General features: G+C 46.7%; 1 protein-coding gene across 1 annotated transcript in view; it reads right to left on the bottom strand.

The window, feature by feature from the left end:
- The window catches only part of CA5B (carbonic anhydrase 5B), a 46906-nt gene extending 25585 nt beyond the window's left edge, over positions 1-21321 (bottom strand). The window contains exons 1-2 of the mRNA XM_004612260.2: positions 21112-21321; positions 6618-6818 (exon numbers count right to left, since the gene is read on the bottom strand). Of these exons, the coding sequence (XP_004612317.1) occupies positions 6618-6765 (148 nt within the window). The 5' untranslated portion in view covers positions 6766-6818; positions 21112-21321. The remainder of the gene's footprint in view (positions 1-6617; positions 6819-21111) is intronic.
- Positions 21322-21643: the final 322 nt, after the last annotated feature.

Raw genomic sequence — 21643 nt, 5'->3', positions numbered from 1 at the left:
GGTAGGGTGTTTGCCTTGCACACAGCTGACCCGAGTTCGATTCCCAGCATCCCATATGGTCCCCTGAACACCACCAGGGGTAATTCCTGAGTGCAGAGCCAGGAGTCACCCCTGTGCATCGCCAAGTGTGACCCGAAAAAGCAAATAAAAAAGAGAGATAATATAAGGGAACATTCAATACATTTATTTGCAACAAAGAACACAGGGAGAAGAGGAGGGCTTTCCAGAGTGCCGGGTTTCCACCAAAAACTATTGCTTTTAATTGGCTGCTGAGCTGAAACAAAGGTTTGAGTACTGACATTCTGTGAAGTGGGTGCACTGCAGACACGTGTGTGTTGGGGTCCCCTATTTTTTGGTTTGTTTCGTAGCCACACCTAGTGGTTCTCCGGACTTACTCCTGGCAGTGCTGGGGGTAACATGTGCAGGGCTGAGAGTCCAATGGGGGCAACTGTGTGCAAGGCAACTGCCTTAACGTCTGTACTATCTCTCGAGCCGCTGGATTCACCTGTTTCTTATGTAAGGAAGCTGGGAGGTTTCCGCAGTCATGCTGCAAAAGCTGGGTCAGGGCTAGCTTGCAAGGGCCCTCAAGTTCCTTCTGTCACATGAAGAGCTCTGAATATTATGCACTAAGATGTGCGTACACAAGCCGTTGGCTAAGGACTCTGATGACAACAAGGATGCTAACTAGTGCAAGGAAGCAAATTTTACTATCCCAGAATATGCCTCTTTGGCATAAGAATTAGTTACAGAGCAATTGCATAGCGGGTAAGTCAGCATGCCGCTGACCCAGGTTCGATTCCCAGCATCCCATATGGTCCCCTGAGCACCGTCAGGAGTAATTCCTGAGTGCAAAGCCAGGAGTAACTCCTGTGTATTGCCAGGTATGACCCAAAAATAAATAAATAAATAAGAAGAATTAGTTTACACCATTATTTTTTCAAGCTACCCGTGGTGTATTCAATATGCAAAAAAACAGTAACAAGTCTCACAATGGAGATATTACTGGTGCCCGCTCGAGCAAATCAACGAACAACGGGACAACAGTGCTACAGTGCTATTTTTTAAGAAAAAACAGACTTGGAATCTCTGAGAACAGTAGAAGTTACTCTTGTTAGAGACATTTCTAAAGAAAATTCCCATTTATTTTTGGCCTGGTTGTGTTTTTTTTGGGGGGGAGGGTCGGTCACACCCAGCAGTGCTCAAGGCTTACTCAGGCTCTGTGCTCAGGGATTCCTCCTGGCAAAGCTTGGGGGACCATATGTAGTGTCAGGGATTAAATCCAGGTCAGCTGGGTGCAAAGCTCTGTCACTGTCATCCCGTTGCTCATCGATTTGTTCGAGCGGGCACCAGTAACGTCTCTCATTGGGAGACTTTTTTGTTACTGTTTCTGGCATATCCAATACGCACGGGGAGCTTGCCAGGCTCTGCCGCGCGGGCGGGATACTCTCGGTAGCTTGCCGGGCTCCCTGAGAGGGGCGGAGGAATCGAACTCTGGTCTGCCGCGTGAAAGGCGAACGCCCAACCACTGTGCTATCACTCCAGCCCACTGTAATATTGCTCCAGAATCCAGGATTTTCCCATTCCTATGCTCCTTTCTCTCTGCACCAGGAAGTGGAGGATGAATACATTTCCAAAAACTGTTAGCAGAGAAAGCAAAGATTTAAATCTGCCTAGCAGGGCGGCAGAGAGAACTCAAAAAGCTGGTGTGCATGCATGGTGGGCAGGAAGCTTATGTCCAATCTTCAGCACCACAGAGAACAACCCCTGAGCACTGAAGCAGGAGAACTCCCTGGGCACTACCAACTCAAAAAAAAAAGATTATTTCCGAATTGCTTCTTCCTTCACCTTGTCCATGACCACCAGTCAGTTTAGCGCCCTTAGAGCCCAGAGTTCACAACATGCCTCTTAGGTGATCTTCCTCTTCTCTCTCCCCTTTGCCCCCTTTCTGTCTTCCCAGACTCTGGCACTGACATTCTCTCCTGTCACTTAGATTCTTTCTGCATAGTGCACCCAATCATTATGCATTCACTATGCATTCACCAGTTAGCGCCCAATCATTTGATTGGTGAATCATTATGAATTCACTATGCATTCACCAGTTAGCACCCAGTCATTTCTTAAATAGTGTGTATTCGCTTTATCTGCTCCAGGACGTGAGTCAACTCTGGGCTGGTGGGACCTGCGCCCTGTCCTTTCTCTACAACTGCGGCTGAACTTGTACCAGGTACAAAGGAGGTACTGAACACTTATTCTGCTGATGATAGAGAAAATCAAATAGTCCATACCAAGGCTCTACCCTTGCCTTATACTCAGGCAAGCAGGTTTGTTCCAGAAAAAGACCTACCCAGCTCCTAAGGTCAGGTCACGCCTTCTCCGACAAATACATGGCACTCAGCAGCCCTTCGTCTCCTGGGATTCCTGTTTCACTCCAACCACTCTCCAGACCAGCCCATGGGCCAGGGTAGCCCTGTGTCCAGTGTGGCTAGTTTACATTGAGATGTCGGACATATGTAAAACACCTAGGGACTTTCACGACTTAGCAGGAAACAAAGACTACAAAATATTTCACTTATAATTTGCCTATTGATTTCAGGTTTAATGATAAGATTTTAGATAGAATTGGTTAAATAAAGTATATTCCTGAAATTAATTTTTCCTAGCCTGCACGGCAGAGTCTGGCAAGCTACCCGTGCCTTGCCACAAAGACAGTGTGGTGTATTCGATATGCCAAAAATAGTAACAAGTCTCACGATGAAGATGTTACTGGTGCCCACTTGAGCAAATCGATGAGCAACGGGATGACAGTAACAGTGATACATACTATATTACTGGGGCTGGAGCAATAGCACAGTGGATAGGCATTTACCTTGCATGCGGCCGACCCGGGTTCGATTCCTTCATCCCTCTCGGAAAGCCTGGCAAGCTACCGAGAATATCCCGCCCGCACGCCAGAGCCTGGCAAGCTACTCATGGAGTATTAGATGTGCCAAGGACAGTGACAACAGGTCTCACAATGAAGACATTACCGGTGCCTGCTTGAGCAAATCGGTGAGCAACGGGATGACAGTGATACAGTAATACAGTGATATATACTATATTAGTAAAATTAACAAGTGAAATAATAATTTGTTCTTTTAAAACATGACGTGGACTAGGTATATAGCTCAAGGGGTTTTGCATGCGGGAGGCCTGGGTTTAATCCCAGGAACTGTATGGTTCCCTAAGCACTGCCAAGAGTATCCCCAAGCACTAAGCCAAGCACTCCTCCTTCCCTAAGCACTGCCAAGAGTAACACTCAAGCAGCACCAGGTACGGGCCCCAAACCAATCATAATTTATAGCGTAGCTATTAGAAAATCCAGACTCGCCTCTATGGTTCCTACTTGTGGCTCACATTCTATACCATAGAGACATTATTGGTCTGTGTCCTTGAAGGACAGGCCTCCCCAGCCGGTGTAAGACTAATCACTTTGCTTGTTCCTTTGATTTTGGATCACACCCAGTTACACCCAAGGCTCTGTGCCCAGGGGTCACTCCTGCTGGAGCTCGGGAGACTAGGTGTGGTCCTAGGGTTCGAACCCAGGTTGACAAGAGCTTTATCCACTATGCTGTCTCATCAGCCCCCCCCTAGACTTATCACCACGGCTCTCTGATTATTTTGAAGTGAGGTTGATTGAGACCCTGTGAACCCGAGAAATATGCTGACCACTCACTTAACCTAGCAGAAAGCAAATTGAGTATATTCTCAGATTTACATGATCTTCAGGAATGGCATTGCTCTTCGTGAAAACTGTCTGTGTGGCAAGGCAAGCATCTAGTTCCAGAGAATAGGGTCACTTCATCATGACAGTCCCCCTGCCCTCTCCTTGATGTCCCAGGTCTCCATCCCGTTCCCTACTTCAAGATGAAACCTTCATTTTCACCCCATTCGCTTTGAACTAGTAACCACGTTGATTTTCCTCATACATGCAATGAATTTGGTTCTTTTTCTCCTACTAATCTGACCGATTTTATTCGGATGTCCAGGTCAGCATGCCAGGCATGAGAGTGGGGAGGAATTTTCACTCCACCCCTGCACCCTCTCTAGCCTTTTCTCCTGTTTCTTGTCCTGTACTGTGCATTTTTTCTTCAGACTTGCTACTTCCTTATCTAATCGAGGACCACCCCTCTAGGTCTAGGCCTAACATGGCGACAAGATACACACATTGTGATTTTGTTAAGGAAAGTCTCAGATTCATAAATTGTCTTCTTCCAAGATCAGGACTATAAAAAGCACTTTGCCACTGAGCCCCATTGGCCACGGCAAACACTTGCAGGCAGTTAACAGAGCAAGAGACTAAAGAACACATTACCTGGAGGGGTGTGGGGGGGTTCAGTTCCAGGGCTATTAATTAGTTCAGGCAAAAGAAACTATTGCTGAGCCTTCGATTCAATTCCAGGTAGATCTCAACCCAAAGTTTTTAAAGGTGATTTTATTTATTTATTTTTGCTTTTTGGGTCACACCCAGTGATTCACAGGGGTTATTCCTGGCTCATGCACTCAGTATTTACTCCTGGTGGTGCTCTGGGGACCATATGGGATGCTGGGAATCAAACCCGGGTCAACCGCCTGCAAGGCAAATGCCCTACCCGCTGTGCTATTGCTCCAGCCCCTTAAAGGTGATTTTAATGTCCATAAAAAAACTCAGTGTGGAACATCCTAAGTATAGATTATCCAAAGCTTATCACAGTTGTTGGTGAAGGTATTACAAAATAAGATATTTAACTAATACTCTTGCCAGGAGTAATCCCTGTGTGCATAGTCAGGATTAAGCCTTGAGAAAAACCAGGTATGGTCCTGAAACAAACCAAATAAACAATATGGAGGGATACTGGGAACATTGGTGGTGGAGAACGGGCACTGGTGGAAGGATGGGTACTCTATCATTATATGACTGAAACGTAAGCATGAAAGTTTGTAACTGTACCTCACAATGATTCCTTAGAATTTAAAAAATAATAATATTTTTTGTCAGTAAAAATTTTGTCAGGGAAGGTCAGATCAAGATGCACATAACAAAAGCAAGGCACGACTGCCCCTGTTTTTCTTAGTAATTAATAACAGGATATCTGAGATGAGATGTTGATCTCAGATAAACCACCACCTCCCCAAGTCACCACTACATTTTTTTGGCCTCATTGAAAGGAGTGAACCATTCTAAAACAGGTTAGCCTTCTACAGGCCTTTAACTTTCTTTTTTTTGGGTAAAAAGTAAAACTAATAACTAAATGAATATAGCTTGTGTTTCCTTTTTAAGCCTTTGACCACAAATTGCCAGTGTTGAAAACAAGCCAGTCTGGGTAGGATGTGGGCCTGCTGGTAGGAAGTCACACCCAGCAACAGAAATTTATTATGATTCTGGTCAATTTATTCTAATGTAATAGTCAACACACTGGAAGGAACAAATCCAACCAAAAAGAGTATTGTTAGTAGGCAGTTTCAAGCACTAAGATTTAGCCAAGCTAACTTCAGTGATTTACAACCAGTCACTTTTATCTGTTTGTGTTACCACTTTTAAAATAATAAAAATATGAAAAATCCCTCCTTAGGTGGACACATAGGGGCTGGGGAGATAATACAAGAGGTAATGCTCTTTCCTGGCATGTGGCTGACCTGGGCTCGATCCCTGGCACTGCATCTGGTCCCTGAAGTACCACCAGGAGTGATCCCTGAGCCAAAAGTAAGCTCTGAGCACTTCCTAGTATGACCTCCAAACCATTTTTTTAAGAATGCACACAGTTATTTATCGTCTTACAACTCAAACTCGACTCTCCACAAATACACACATGAGCCGCCCCTCCTATCATCTCCATGCTTCTGAACAGAGGAAATTCTGTCTTCCAGATCCAACTGGGTAGTGCCTGTAGACATTATGGCTGATTCAGCTAGGGGCACATCCTACTGGCATCCAGAAGGTAAAGGGCATGGATGCAGTGACTCATCCAATAGTTCACTGCACAGCTCCATTACAGAGACAACACAGGGAAACCCCTCCTCTCCCGGCCAATCGAACCCCAGTAGAGAATCTCCTCACCCCAAGTTAGGACATGGACTTGTATTTCAGGAGGGGAAAGGTTTCAGGGAAGGGCCATTTTCTGCCTCATTTGATCTGTTGTGTTTCCAGCATAGCACACACTGAGAGGGCTGGTCAACTACAGTTCACTCATGATTTGGAATGAGGAACAGTGTCTTTCAGAGTGAGAAGCTACTGAACTGCTCGCAAACATTAATATGCAGCTTTCAGAAAAGGTCTACAGAAATCATTCACAGTCTGTGGACCAGCCTTAGCAAAAAGCCCATTGTTAACAAGAAACAATAAAGAACCATTTCCAAAGTATCTGAAACTGGGGCATCTCCTTCGTCCTATTTCTGGCTGAGATCTTTTCAATGTCTTGAAAATTGGTCAAGAACAGAAATTTCCACATTAAGTTTCAAAGATAAATAGAGAAACAATCAGCTATTCTCACAGTTATTAAAACCATATGATTCCACTCTGATAAGCCATTGACATCAGAGCACTTTTAACACACTCAACTATTAGGAAACACTTTACTGCCTTAAGGCAGCCGTGTACTTACAAGCTGGGTTCCGGCTCCGGGTTTTGTAAGTACAGGTATAGAGGCTACAGGACCTCACAGGCATGAACCTTGGCACCTGGAACTTTCTCCATAGCAGTTTCACTGGATCCACTTGAAGAAAGACTCTCAAGCTATTCATCGCTTTCATCGCTCAGTTGAAATCTCGATCAGTTCGTAAATACCTTGCAGGAGCCTAATAATCTAGAAGCAGAAAAAGGATGGAGAAGGAAAAACTATAAACAAGAGCTTTCAAATGGTGGGGGGTACCCCAAAGCAAGTCAACAACATTCAGACTCCTAATACACTGGGGTGGGAAGGGGGAAGCCAGAAATGAGTCAATAAATTATTCATGTTTGTTCGTGTCACATTCAGTGGCAAGGTCTGGGTGACTAACTCAGGTGCTTGACTTTCTCTTAGGGTTGGCAAATATTAGAAGCCCAGAGAAATTATTTCCTTTCTGCACCGAGAAGCAAAGCCTGTTTATATTACAGCTCCTGAAAAATGACAAAACCTAACTTACTGCCTGAACTCCAAACGAAGTCCCCATCATAAGATCGTATGTATTTAGAAACAAAAGATTAAACCTCCCAGGCAACTTGAATGAAAAAATAAAATCAATCCTCATCTGGGTTGCTTAAGAAAGCAAGCTAGCGACACCTTGCCAAAATCGTCACAGGCAGTTTTGAAATCTAAGCTTAAATATAATGTGACTCTTTGCCAGCTGTGAGTGTAACACTATGTCCCTTGAAAGTGGGGGAAGTGGAATTTAATACTGAACCAACGTACGCTCACTCTCCCTATTCCTTTGTGGCTGTACTAATGACCTCTTTAGCTCTCAGATATTCACAGCAAAAGTCTCAAAAGAGAATGCTTTCCAAGGTATTATGGTAATACTGGCTGGAGTGATAACACAGCAGTTAGGGTGTTTGACTTGCACGCGGCCGACTCAGGTTCTATTCCTCCGTCCCTCTTGGAGAACCTGGCAAGCTACTCAGAGTATCCCACCCACCCGGCAGAGCCTGGTAAGCTACCCATGGCATATTCGATATGCCCCAAACAGTAACAACAAGTCACACAATGGAGATGTTACTGGTGCACACTCAAGCAAATCTATGAACAACGGGACGACAGTGCTATAGTGCATGGTAATACTAATACTGAATTACATCACCACCATACAATGTGCCCATATTGCTTCTTCCATTTGTCCTAGAAAGGGCCAGAGCAATAATACAGCGGGTAGGGCATTTGCCTTGCATATGGTCAACCCAGGTTCAATTCCTGGCATCCCATATGGTCCCCTGAGCCCGCCAGAAGTGATCCCTCAGCCCAGAGCCAGGAGTAAGTCCTGAGCACAGCCGGGAGTGGCCCCAAAACAAAATAACAACAAATAAACAAAAAACCCAACCAATAAGCCAGAAGTCCTAGAAACTACCATTACTATATCAGGGGTGGGGAAAGATGTGGGGCAGACAAGGTTGGAAATGAGAAAACTTTTCTTTCCTGATCATACACCCATTCCACTGTAGACTTCCAAGTGTTCTGCATGTTCATTGCGGACACATCTAGACAGCTGCTCGGGCCACCATCTCAGCAGCCATGACCTGGCTGCATGACCAAACCCCACCCCAGAGAGCCTGGTCCTCCGGCACCTTGTGCTCCTGTCCATCTACCAACCACGTGGAATGGCCCTGCAAATGGCTAACCCCAGGGCCTGTGCGGATGCTATGCCTTCCCACACTCCCGCCATCAGTACCTACTTCATTTCTGCTTAGTCTTTTTATTTTTTGCTTTTTTGGGTCACAGCCAGTGATGCACAGGGGTTACTCCTGGCTCTGCACTCAGGAATTACTCCTGGCGGTGCTGGGGGACCCTACAGGATGCCGGGGATGAAACCCAGGTTGGCCGCGTGCAAGGCAAACACCCTACCCGCTGTGCTATTCCTCCGGCCCCAATTTCTGCTTACTCTTGATGATTACCTCCTAGAAGCCTCCCTTGACCATGCCCTCTCCTGGTGAGTACACAGTCCGTCCTGTTCTTGGTGTCACTGCTTATCATATGGCAGGGTGATGAAATACTTGACCAGGAATATACACTACATCTCTGACTGCCGAGCCTCTTAACCACAGAGCAGGAGGGACCGCGTCTGTCCCAGGCAGAGCTCATCTCACGGATGCAGTGCTTGGTGAGAACTAGGGGAACGGCCTGAGTAAGCTGCGCTGGTGACAGAGAGGATGGACTCCCAGTTTCTACAGCCCCAACCTGAGAGCTGAATGCCAAACAGGTTCTTGGGCACCGCTGGGGGGTTCCCTCCGTCTCCATTCAACCTTGTCCATTTGCAGGGCTATGTATATTTTTGAACACATTTAAATGCTCTTCCTTGAAAAGAGGATCTCATTTCCCTCCATATAAGATCTGTGGGGCTGGAGCAATAGCACAGCGGTTGGGCATTCACCTTTCACGCGGCCGACCCAAGTTCAATTCCTCCGCCCCTCTCAGAGAGCCCGGCAAGCTACTGAGAGTATCAAGCTCAAGCGGCAGACAGAGCCTGGCAAGCTACCCGTGCATTGGATATGCCAAAAACAGTAACAATAAGTCTCTCAACGAGAGACGTTACTGGTGCCTGCTCGAACAAATCGATGAGCAATGGGATGGCAGTGACAGTGACAGTGATAAGATCTGTAGGCTGTAGCGATACCACAGTGGTAGGTCGTTCGCCTTTCATGTGGCTGACCCGAGTTCGATTCCTCTGCCCCTCTCGAAGAGCCCAGCAAGCTACCGAGAGTATCGCACCCTCACGGCAGAGCCTGGCAAGCTACCTGTGGCGTATGCGATATGCCAAAAACAGTAACAAAAAGTCTCACAATGAGAGACATTACTGGTGCCCGCTTGAACAAATCGATGAGCAATGGGATGGCAGTGACAGTGACAAGATCTGCAGGACCACGATGTCCTGCCCAATCTAAAAGAGGGAGCTTCCTGAATAGGTGCTTAACTCACTCTTACAGGAAAGGTAATTTTTCCAGGAAACATTCACTTCTCAATATTTATTGTCACTTCTTTGCTTCAGCTAGTGAGGAGGATCCTGATATACGAAGACACATAAAGTCCTAAAGATGGAATGAAGTTTTGGCCCATCTGTCGTTAATGCAAGGAACCTTGAAAATGCCATGTTAAGTGAAAGAATTTAATAAAAAAAAATGGAATCCCCTATTGTCCGATAGAATAGGAAAATCTTAGAGTAGAAAAATCTACAGAGGGAGAAATCAGTTTACTGATTGTCGAGGATTGGGAGGGGAAGGAAAAATGGGAAATATTTGACTAACAACTGTGGGGTTCTCTTTGGGAGTGATGGCTTTGTGTAGGTACTGGATAGGGATTCATTGGGAATGTGCTGACTTCCCTTGAATTACATAGTTAAAACAGCCAGTATAGCTAATTTTATGTTACTTGAAATTTACCTCTATAAAATAATGAATGTGACTTGGGGGGAGGAAACACACACCAAACCAGTTCTTATCAGTTTGTTATTCTTCCTGGGGCCAGGCCTTCTGCCAAGGAGGCTTCTCAACACTCTGACCTTGACTGGACGAGGGGAGGAGATGGGGAGACACATGTCACTTAGAACTGGAACTCTATTTCTTACACAAAAGAGTGAAAGAAATTTAAAAGCGCATAATGGGAGCTGGGCTAGAGCTCAGTGGCAGTGTGCATGCCTGCTCCCCTGAATGAGAGGATTCCATCCGTGGCACCCCCTCCCCGTCCCCCAAAATTCAAAAGCATGTGATGACTCCAGTGATGCTGAGCAGGGTGGCAAACATCCCAAGTCCCTCTTTTCTTTATTTTTCTTTTTCTATTGAATCACAATCGGCTGGAGCGATAGCACAGTGGGTAAGGAGTTTGCCTTGCACGTGGCCAACCCAGGTTTGATTCCTCCGCCCCTCTCGGAGAGCCCTGCAAGCTACCGAGAGTATCCCGCCCGCGCGGCAGAGCCTGGTAATATCCGTGGCGTATTCGATATGCCAAAAACAGTAACAAGTCTAAAAATAGAGATGTTACTGGTGCCCGCTCGAGCAAATCAATGAGCAAGGGGATGACAGTGATACAGTGATATTGAACCACTGTGAGATAGATCCTTACAAAGCTGTTCATGATTAGGTTTCAGTCATACAGTGGTCCAACACCCATCCCTCCACCAGTGTACATATCCCAGCACCCGTGTCCCCAGGTTCTCTCCCATCACCCCCAACCCCCAACCCCAACCTGCCTATACGGCAGGCACTTCTCTCTGTCTCTGTCTCTCTATCCTTCTGTCCCTCTCTCTCTGTCTTCTTTTGGGCATTGTGGTTTGTAATACAGATCCAAATTCCTCCTTTCTTAGCCATATAGTTCAGTGCTAGAATTGCGCTGTGAACTCCCTTTTCTTGGGGGTACTCTACCCTTGATCCTGCTAGATGTGCTGGCAAGGAGGAGGCCAGACCGAGGGGAATGAGAGGGGTAGCCAATGAAAACAGGGAGCAGAGTTCTCCCTAGCACTTCTCTGCAAGAATAGCTGGGGGCTCCTGGCAGAACCCCATCCAGTTGGCTCTCTACTGTGTGCCTGGCCAATTGCTGTTGGATGAATCACCCTGGAGAAGCTCGCCAGCCTTTCAGCTTCAGGCAGTGCACCCTTTGGTCCACATCACTTTGCCAGCGAATGCACTGAACTTACATGTTCCCTGTGAGGGAAGCTCCTCTCAACTGCAGGCCTCACCCCTACCTGGGTTCTGTGAGCCAGTGACAGCAGTGTCTGCATTGTTGGAAGGTGTTTGAAATTCCCAAACTCGGTTCATAACCCTCGTGTTTATGTGAGTTTACATGGAGCCATTTTTTTTTTTGGACGGGGTAGGTACATGTCCAAATTTCCCTTTTTAAAGAGATGCAAACCCCTGATTCCAGGTTTTAAATCTAGACTGGCAATGAACTTTCAAGGTTGTCTCTTGAGAGTAAGAAGGAAAATGTATGCCAGAGAGGCAGGGGGTGGGGTGGGGTGGGGGTGGCAGGAAGGATACTGGGGACATTGGTGGTGTAGAATGTGCACTGGTGGAGGGATGGGTGTTCGATCATTGTATGACTGACTCTCAAACATGAAAGCTTTGGAACTGTATCTCACGGTGATTCAATGAAAAATCAGATTGTCTCTTGAGAGTACCTTGAGCCAAGAAGGGTTCCTTGTTTTCAATCTCTTCACTAATTGAATTCATTGAGAATGCTTCAAGAATAATTGACTACTGTCCATCTCAATTCAAAATCAATTTTGATTTTGGTTTTGTTTCTTATTTTGGAAAACTTCAAACTGACAACGAGAAGTATTGTATTGAAACCACCCACATCCCATTTTAACAATACCCCATTTCAACCAATTCCCTGTGGATGGCTAGGCATGTTTTCTTTCTATGCATGTTTCTTTCTAGGCATGTGTTCTTCCCTCCTATCTCCCATATCCCTGAATCACTGTGAAACAAACTTCAGAGAGTGTGGAAATTTAGCCATGACTTTATTATTTTTTACTGGAAAAATCCTCAAAGATGAAAAAAGAAAAGAAACTATTGCTCATATTCAGCTTCTTCTCTGTAAAAATTCTCTGTAAGAATTAACTCTGGTGCAAGTTTATTAACAAAATATGAAACCTGTCTTTCAAAAGGAAAAACACTGTGGAAAAAAAAAACCTGAACAGCTTTTGTCAGTGCCTACCTACCTAGTTTACAGTGTAAACACTTCAAATTGTCTCTTGCTATTGCCAACATCATTTTATTTATTTATTTATTTGGTTTTTTTGGTCACACCCAGCAATGCTCAAGGGTTACTCCTGGTTCTGAACTCAGGAATCACTCCTGGCGGTGTTCAGGACACAAGATAGGATGCCAGGGACTGAACCGGGTCGGCCGCATACAAGGCAAATGCCCTCCCCGCTGAGTATCACTCTGGCTCTGCCAACTTCATTTTAAATGAGAACTCGCACAAAAACGTTTTAATTCTGCTGTGGAGGTGAAAGTTCAAAGGGCAGCAAGCACATGTTTTGCATGCAAGAGGTCCAGTTTGATCCCCCAAACCAGATGGTTACCTGAGCATCAATGGGTGTTCCCCCTAAACAAAAAAAAAATATGCTTTTAACTTGTGAGACTAGTTCAGCATGTAACTGTATAATATCTCAACAAAGTTTGCAGAATAAAAAGGATTACATAAACCGAATATTACGTGAATGTTTAAGATCAAGACATACAATACACCCTTGGTAAACAAGAATCTAGAACCAGAGGAATAGGAAAAATAGTTGTTCAGTAACACTACAGAAGTAGATTCTATGCTTCAATCAGCATAGGAACGCCTGAGAAACCCTCAAGAGTTGTTAAGTAACATATAAAAAGAAGTTAACATTACTCAAATTGAGTTTCCACAAATGCTACCCATACTGTTTAATATTTAGATTAAAACTAAAAATAATAGTTTTTTACTTTTTGTGTCTTTTGTGTGTGTGTGCCCTTTTTAAGACCATGCAACTAAATATTAGGGTTCCCTCTGGTAAAACCTGTTGACCTGTAAAATGAAATTTCCTGAAGTGCTACGAGATGTTTGGGGAAACAAATCATGCCTTGCTTCTCTGCTGTCTTTACCTGACTTCCAGTCCTGCATTGAAACAACAGTGAACACTGCCCTCCTGCCCTCCTGCCAGAAGCATGCTGGTGGGAAGATGGAAGGACCGTGCTTTTGTCCCTGGCCCAAGGGGCCTACAGTCAATGGGGAAACTTATGCAGAGAAATCACTCCTTTCTTCCCGAGAGACCATTTTATTGGGGTCAAACATGATCTCATTTTAACCATTTGCAAATGTACAATTCAAAGTCATTTGAGATGTTCTGCAATCATCGCCACTATTTACAACCACAATTTTCACCTTTCTCAGTGTAAATTCTATAGCTACAGAACAATGACACCCGATCCTCCCTCAGTCACCTCTACTCTACTTTCTGTCTCCAAGTGTTTGCTTATTCTAGATACTTCTGATTAGTGGAACTATAGTTCTGTTTTTTTTGCTTTGGGGCCACACCCAGCAGTACTCAGAGCTTACTCCTGGCTCTGTGCTTAGGGATCACTCCTGGTGATGCTCAGGGGACCATATGCAGTACTGGGTATTGAGCCCAGTCAGGCTGGGTTAAAGGCAAGTGCAAGATATGCCTTACCCACCTTACTATTTCTTTGCCCCCTAGAAATTATTCTTCATTTCTTTCTTGATTCTGCCTTATTCACTCAACCATCCACCTTACCCATAGGGACCCCTGGTGTCTACTTGAATCTATGGACAATCCTAAAGTGTGCCATAAACTTTCTTACACCTACATAACTGTGACACAGCAAGATATTAACAACAGCAAATATTAAAGCAAAACTCTTAAAGTACACCAAGTAAAACTCTTAAAGTACACCAAGTAAAACTCTTAAAGTACACCATAAAAAGTGATAAAAATGTGGCCTCCCTCTCAAAATATCTTATCACATATTATATTTTCCAATCTTGCTTGACATTGGGTGACTGAAACCCTAGAAAGCAAAACCAAAGATAAGAGAGGGGCTACTGCACTTTTAACTCAGAGCCAGATGTGATAACAGTCCAACTTAATTCAAGGAGGGTACAGCAGGCCGAGGCTCTAAGTTTCCACTGTGAAGTGACGGCATTTGAACCATGCAACATAGGACAAAAATCATTTGGGCTCGGGCCACATCCAACAGTGCTCAGGAGCCAGTCCTGACTCTGTGCTCAGGAGTAATCCCTAGTGGTGCTTTGCGGGGGACCAGATGTGGTGATGCAAGCAAGCACTGTCCCCTCTGTACTATCTCTCTGGCTCCCAAATAGAGACTATCTTTAATAGGCAGCAAAGGCAGAGAGGTGGACAGGGTTCATGAAAGGTATTAAGAGAATATTTGGGGGTAGGGGAAACAGGTGCTGAGGAGAGACACCTCCTAAGACTATGGGGGTTGAAATAAACAGAACTTTGATCCAAGAATCAATCCCAGTGTCAGAGTAGGCAGGCATGCAAGTGGGAAAGGATTCATTTTCTTGCTGATGATCGAGATGGGAAAAGAAACCAAGGAATGACCAGGACAACAATGCTAAGTGCAGCACTGTCAACAGAAGGGGCCGGCTGGTTTGTCCTTCACAGGGAACGTGCTGGGAACGTGTCACAGAGCATGCTGGGCCACTGAGGTGCGAGTGGGCATACACCAGGCCCTCCAGAAGAGACTGGGAGAGTCTAAGTCCTGTTAACACACGGGGGCCGGGGCCAGGCCTTGGGGACCACTCTACACTCTGCAGATGCACTGTCTGCGCAAAGCTGAGGCTGCCTGCTCCGGACCCTTCTTGGCCCTCCTTAACAAAACCTGCCCAGTGCTGGGCTGCATGAGTATAGCCTGCGCTGGCCTGGGCTCAGTCTGTATCCTGCAAAGGCTGGCGAGCTTACTGCAGGGGACCTTTCTGTTCATAGCCAAGCTTGAAAAACACATACATTTGGGGAGGAGGGCTTTGGGTGATACCCAGTGGTGGTCAGGGGCTACTCCAGGCTGTCCTCAGGGGTCAGTGAGTTTAGTGCTCAAGGGTCCAGGTGGATCCAGGGGCCAAACCTGGGTCTTCTGCATGCAAAGCATATGCTCAGCCCACTGAACTGTCTCTCAGCAGGCCCTTCCCCACAAAACTCTGCCTTTGTAACAAAGCCATGTGCAGCTGAAGCTTCTATCGCCCTGAGTCATCTATGAGTATTTGTTAAGGCAACAGTCAAGCAGATTTACATGGGACACAGCAGAAGGTGGGACTAGGTATGGATTTGAAAATAATTTGGAAGGAGGGAGCAACAATGTGCACCCGTGGTCGAACATCTGCCTTGCACGCAAAGCCCTGTAACTGCAAAAACAATAAAGAATCCAGGAAATAGGAATTTCCAGGAAACAGGAGGCTTGCAGATACTATTCCATGTGCATGTCTATAGAAGGAATCACTGGGGATTTCTGCTGGGCAGTCAGCACAGAATTGACAAGAGTGGACAAAGGATGCATCCGGCACAGCCAGGGACGAGGGGATTCCTGCAAGCATCATTCCATCTATCATACTTTCATTATTTCCATGCATCAAGATAGCAATCAAACAGCTATTAAAATACAGGCACTGTACTGTTTCAGGCTCACCAGGGAACTATCAGGAAAATGTCAGGTCTCTATCCTGATGGAGCGGAAGATTGACAGCGAACAATATTGTCATCTGCAAGTCCTCTTTAGAGACCGTCAATGCTCATGAAAAGTAGAGTAGGCTAAGGTAAGTTTGGATTGTCACTGGACAGAGGATACTGTAGTTTAGAAAATTGCACAGGGAAGGCCTCATGGGGAAGGTGAGATTTGAGCAAGGATCGAAGGAGGTGAAGGAATTTTATGCAGTTCTCAAGAAGAAGGGACTCCGGGCAGCAGGCATCGCCTATCCAAGGACCCTGAAATGGGAGAGTGGCTGACACACACAAGGGATAGCAGGAAGCAATCTCGAAGGAGGTGGGGAGGGGATAAGGCAGGTTGAGGGGTAAGAGATGCCAAATCAAGAACACGTTTCGACCATTTCAAAGACTCTCAGATAAATGTGTAGATCTATGTTCATTATAAATAATCTCTATAAAAAGGGTTTTGAAATTTACATTTTAAATTGAATCACAGTTATATACACATTCACAAAGTTGTTCATGATTGGATTTCAGTCATATAATGTTCCAACACCCTCCCTTCACCAGTGTACTTTTCCCACCACCAATGGTCCCAGTTTTCCTCCCTGCCCACCCCCAGCATCACGCCTGCCTTTATGAGAGGCATTCTTCTCCTTCTCCCTTTCCCTCTCCCTTGCCCTCTCCCTCCTCCCCCTTCCCCTTCCTCCTCCTCTTCCTCCTCCTCCTCCTCCTCCTCTTCCTCCTCCTCCTCCTCCTCCTCCTCCTCCTCCTCTTCTTCTTCTTCTTCTTCTTCTTCTTCTTCTTCTTCTTCTTCTTCTTCTTCTTCTTCTTCTTCTTCTTCTTCTTCTCCTCCTCCTCCTCCTCCTCCTCCTCCTCCTCCTCCTCCTCCTTCTTCTTCTTCTTCTCTCTCCCTCCCTCCCCCTCTCCTCCCTCCCTCCCTTCCTCCCTGCCTCCCTCCCTCCCTCCTCCACCCTCTCCCTTTGGGGCATATGGTTTGCAATACAGATAATGAAAGATTATCAGGTGTATCAGGTATATCCCTTTACCTACTTTCAACACTCAGTTCCTGTCCAAAATGATCATTTCCAACTATTGTCATGTTGGTTCTTTCTCTATCCTAACTGCCCTCCCCCCCCACACTGTTGTGGCAAGCTTCCAACCATTGACCAGTCCTCCTGGCCCATGTTTACCCTTGCCTTGGATATTAGTCTCATACTATATAGGGTTATTTATATAAGCAGCCCAAGTGCTAAACAAGTGCACTGTAGGACTGTCGTCCAGTTGTTCATCAATTTGCTCAAGCGGGCACCAGTAACGTCTCCATTGCAAGATTTGTTGTTACTATTTTTGGCATATTGAATATGCCACGGGTAGCTTGCCAGGCTCTGCTGTGCGGGCAGGATACTCTCGATAGCTTGGTAGCTTGCTGGGCTCTCTGAGAGGGGCGGAGGAATTGAACCCGGGTCGGCTGCGTGCAAGGCAAATGTCCTACCCGATGTGCTATCATAAAAATTGGGGCATAAATACAATGGATTTTTGCTCTGCTGTAAGAAAAGATACATTTGGAACAACATGGCTAGATCTTGGGGAAGTCATACTCAGTGAAATAGGTCAGAAGGAGAGAGAAAAAAGTCTCACTCATACGAAGGTATAAAATAAAAGCAAAGGAGCAGAAATGTCCAGTGAAAATAAACTCTGATTCTATTGCAGAACTGAGGTTATCAAAGGAGGAGAAGACTGAAAGGGTAAAGAGCGTCAATGGAGGGATAGTGATAGTTTGATGGTAGGTGTGGTGTGGTAGCATTGTACCCCTAAAATATAAACATTTATTGTCTTGTAAATCAACACTCATTACATAACAATTTTTTTAAAGGGGCCAGAGAGGTAGAAAGGGATTAAGGCACATGTCTTGCATGCTGCTGACCCATATTTCAATCTGTCACCAAAAGCTCCTATGAGCATTTCTGGGTACAACCCTGGAGGCCTCCCCAGCACTTTATTGTGACCCTAGAAATTGCAAAACCATATCTTTGGGTCCTCACATTGAACTGCCAGCCAGGTAGGCTGAGAATCACCAGGAGCAGCTCTAGGCTCTCCTGAGCACTATTTGGAAGGCCCAAATAATGATTATAACGATAATAACAATAACAACAACAACATTTCTTTCTCTGGGGCTGTTAGAGGAGATAGCCCATAGTTCTGGTTTGCATGTGGAACCGGGGTTTGATGCTCCCTACATGATCCTCCAACACTCCAGCAAGGACCCCTGAGTGGCAGGACTAGTTCTCAAGCACTGCTAGGTGTAGCTCCGCCCCCCCCAAAGGAAACCAGTAATTTCTTCTTGAAGTTAAATTTCTTATCCTTGGCAATGTGACATTTTTGACTGCATAACTCTTTGTTTGGGGCACTGTCCTGTGGATGTTTAGCCACACACCCGGTCTATATACACTAGAAACCAGTGGCAACCAAAAATGTCTCTAGACATTCCAGATGTCCCAAGATGAACGGGGATTGCCTTGGAATGAGGAATCAGTGGTCTAAGAGAACTAGCAACAATCATAGAGTTTGGGAGGAAAGGAGGGACATAATCTGATCTATATTTTTCAGATTACTCAGGGACCCTCATGTAAAAATCACTGAGGTGAGTGGCAGAAAAGAAGTGGGGAGACCATTCAGGATGATCCGGGGACGGAATGAAGAATGTCGCTGGAAGTGTGGTTGGAAGTTGGAGGTATCCTGCAGAATATTAGCCAGTAGCTAAAGAAACAGAATATTAGCCAGTGAGATGAAATAGTAAGAAGCCAAGAAGAACTGTGACCAAAACAACGGAAAGGGCAGCCCTGAACTGAGAGCTGAGGTGGGGAAGCATGTGTGGAACTGATCTGGGTGTGAAACCAGCCTGAAGATTCAGGCAGGTGAGGTTCGAAATAAATTTCCAGTAATCCATGTGGGAAAATACGAAGTGCTGAACTGGACAGTGACTGTAGAGATGGATAAGGTGCTTTGGACCGAAGATATCACCAATTTGGTAAAAAAAAAAAAAAGGAAAAATATGGTTTGACAATCTATAGAGAAGAAGGGAAGACAGCCCTGTGATTTGATGGCTTCAATGATACTTATGGTAGGACAAATACTTCGAAAGAGAACTCAAACCCAGTGCACCGGTAGATGGGAAGGCGGAGATGGTACTCTTCGCGCTCAGCTACTGGATTTGAGGTGGAAGGGGACAGCCAAGAGGAAAGATCTAGGAGGGGGTTGGTGACTCCATTTTGAGTCCCAGGAGAGGTCATGAAGCCAGAGAGAAGGAAAATCCCTCCCCAGGAGGAACAGGGAGACAGACAAAAAGGGATGATTAAGGACATGGAGCAGACCAAGGAATAGTCAAAGGCAATCAAGGAGAACAGGGGTTCTGGAAAATCCAAACCCAGTCAACAGAACTTCAGTTCAGCAATGCTAGGCTACTGTGCCTGCAACAAAACCCAAGGTTGTCGTGTGTTGTTATTGTTGCGTGAAAGCCTTGAGCCATCTTCTGGTGACAAAAAGTTCTTATTAATTGAGAAGTGGTTATTTCAGCGTAGCCCTGTGTATTAAAACCCAGACCTGTAAAATCACAAATCATGATTCTTCATCAAACTATGACTTACCGACGTACTTACTAACATGCATTATTGGATTTCACAGGAAATCATTCCTCACTTAAATCTCTCCTTCCAGAGAGGAAATTGGGCTGGCTGAACTTCAGGAGAGCTGCTTTCTTGACTGTTTGTCTGCACTACACTATGTGTGGACTTAGATTTAAAAAAATCCCTTACCTGCTCTGCTGTTGATTTGTGTGTATAAAGAAAAGATCTGAAAAACTTTTAGGAATCATTTAGAAATCACAAATGTGTTAAAGGACAAGTCTTTTGAATTCGGCCCCACTAAGCCAGTTATATTTATGCAAAACAGCGAAAAGAGAAAAGTACTCGGAGTAAAGGTTAGAATTACATTGAAAAAAGATCTTCATTCTTATCCAATAGACCCTGCAGGTTCACACCTCCTGATTTCCAAAGCTCGGCTTATGCAATCCCCTGACAAGTACATCAGAGAGCTCCGGGTACTCAGGTTTTGATGAAGAAAGCTGAGATTCCTCCTCTCACCCACTTCTCTAAAAGCATCCCAAGCTGGCATTGCCAAAGGTTTCAAAACGCATTTCTAGTAGCTCCTTTGTGTGCTGCCACTAACCGTCCCTGGATTTTCCTCTTTTCCATCCACTTTCCAAAATAACCACGGTCACTCATTCACTCACAATTGCATTCCAACTAGGAACATTCGCAGCCCTTTCTGGCAGGTGTGTGCAGGCATGAGAATGGGATTCTTTCTGGACTTGTGCTTACAATTTCGGTTCGACTACTGACGTAAAAATGATCTGAGCCAAGGAAGAGGGTCCTGGAGAGCGGAAAGGTTTTTCTACTTCCATCAGAGCTGAGAAGGTGGAGGGAGGCTGAGAGCTGTGCGGGGCAGATTAGGGTTAAGGACTGCAGTAACTTTCTCACCGACAATCTAGCTGGTCCCCTTCTGTAATTCTAGCAGGTTTTTTAATAACCTAGTGGAGATGGCAGAGTGAAGTCAGAGAAGGGGAAGCAGAAAGCTCTGTGGTTTTCAGCGGTTGGCAGAGAACACGCTTTCCTCCCAAAATAAGGTGTACACATTAACTGCTTCGATTCCTCCAACTCTCCCAGCGACACGGAAGGGGAGGGCACTGACATTAACATTAACGTGTTGCCACCCGTCTCGGGGCAGCAGCAGTGACACCGGGCGCGCAGAGCCTCGGGGCTGCCAAGTTTGTACTTCGAAGGTTCTCCTCTAGCTCTGGGGCGGGCCTCAAAACAACAAGACCCCAGGGGACCACGCGCTGGAGGCCACTCAGACTCGGCCACGGGACCCAACCGTCCTGCCGATGTCCAGCCTGGGCAGGAGAAACGCGGTGCCGACCCCAGCGGGCCCTAGCAGGCCCTGCCCGTTTCGGAATCGGCTCCGATCTGGAGCTCTCGCCGCGGTCCCCAGCGACGTGTCCGCAGGCGGAGTGACTTGTCGAAGTTACTCACGTCCCAGCACTCTTGGCACACTTGCCCGCGGCCGCTCCCCTCGGCGCCCCCTCCCGTTCCCGGCACGGCTGTTTTCCCTTCCAGTGCAAATAACCCCAGCGGAGGAGGTGCAGCCATCTGGTGGGAGACTGGGGTGCGAGGCCGACGCCTCCCGGGGGACCCGGACGGTACTCACCGGGCCAACAGCTGTCCCGCGTAGTCGGCCACGGGAGGATGCGTGACAGGGCGCGATCCAGCCGTCCCCGGGTCGCCCCGTTCCTGCTGCCTTCCCCGCTCCACACTCAGCCGTCAGCCCTCACGGACCCTCTCGGCGCGATCCCGACGGCTGACTGCTGTCCCGCGACCCGCCGCGGGCCGCCTGCCCATCGGGGCCACGCACCCTTACCACGCCCCCAGCCAGGGCCCCGCCCCACGCCAGCAGGCCCCGCCCCGCGCGTCCAGGCCCCGCCCCTCGCCCCGCTCGGGCCCCGCCCCCAGCCGGCTCGACTTGCCCGCGGCTCTGGCCACGCCCCTCCGCTCCGCTTGGGCCCGCCTCTCCCGCTGGGTCCCTGCGGGGTGGGCTCCCGCGGCCCCCCGAGAAACGCTCCGGTCCCTGCTGCCCGCGCCTTGGGATACTGGAGACATTTTGTCCGGGGGATCGGACGAGACAAAATGACTTTCCGCCGCTTTCTCCCATTCCGAGCCTAGCACCGACGGCGACGGCGCGC

Source organism: Sorex araneus, chromosome X (genome assembly GCF_027595985.1).
Source record: "Sorex araneus isolate mSorAra2 chromosome X, mSorAra2.pri, whole genome shotgun sequence".
Classification (NCBI taxonomy): Eukaryota; Metazoa; Chordata; class Mammalia; order Eulipotyphla; family Soricidae; genus Sorex; species Sorex araneus.
The sequence above is the reverse complement of the archived record's forward strand: the minus strand, read 5'-3'. Positions and strand labels throughout refer to the sequence as shown.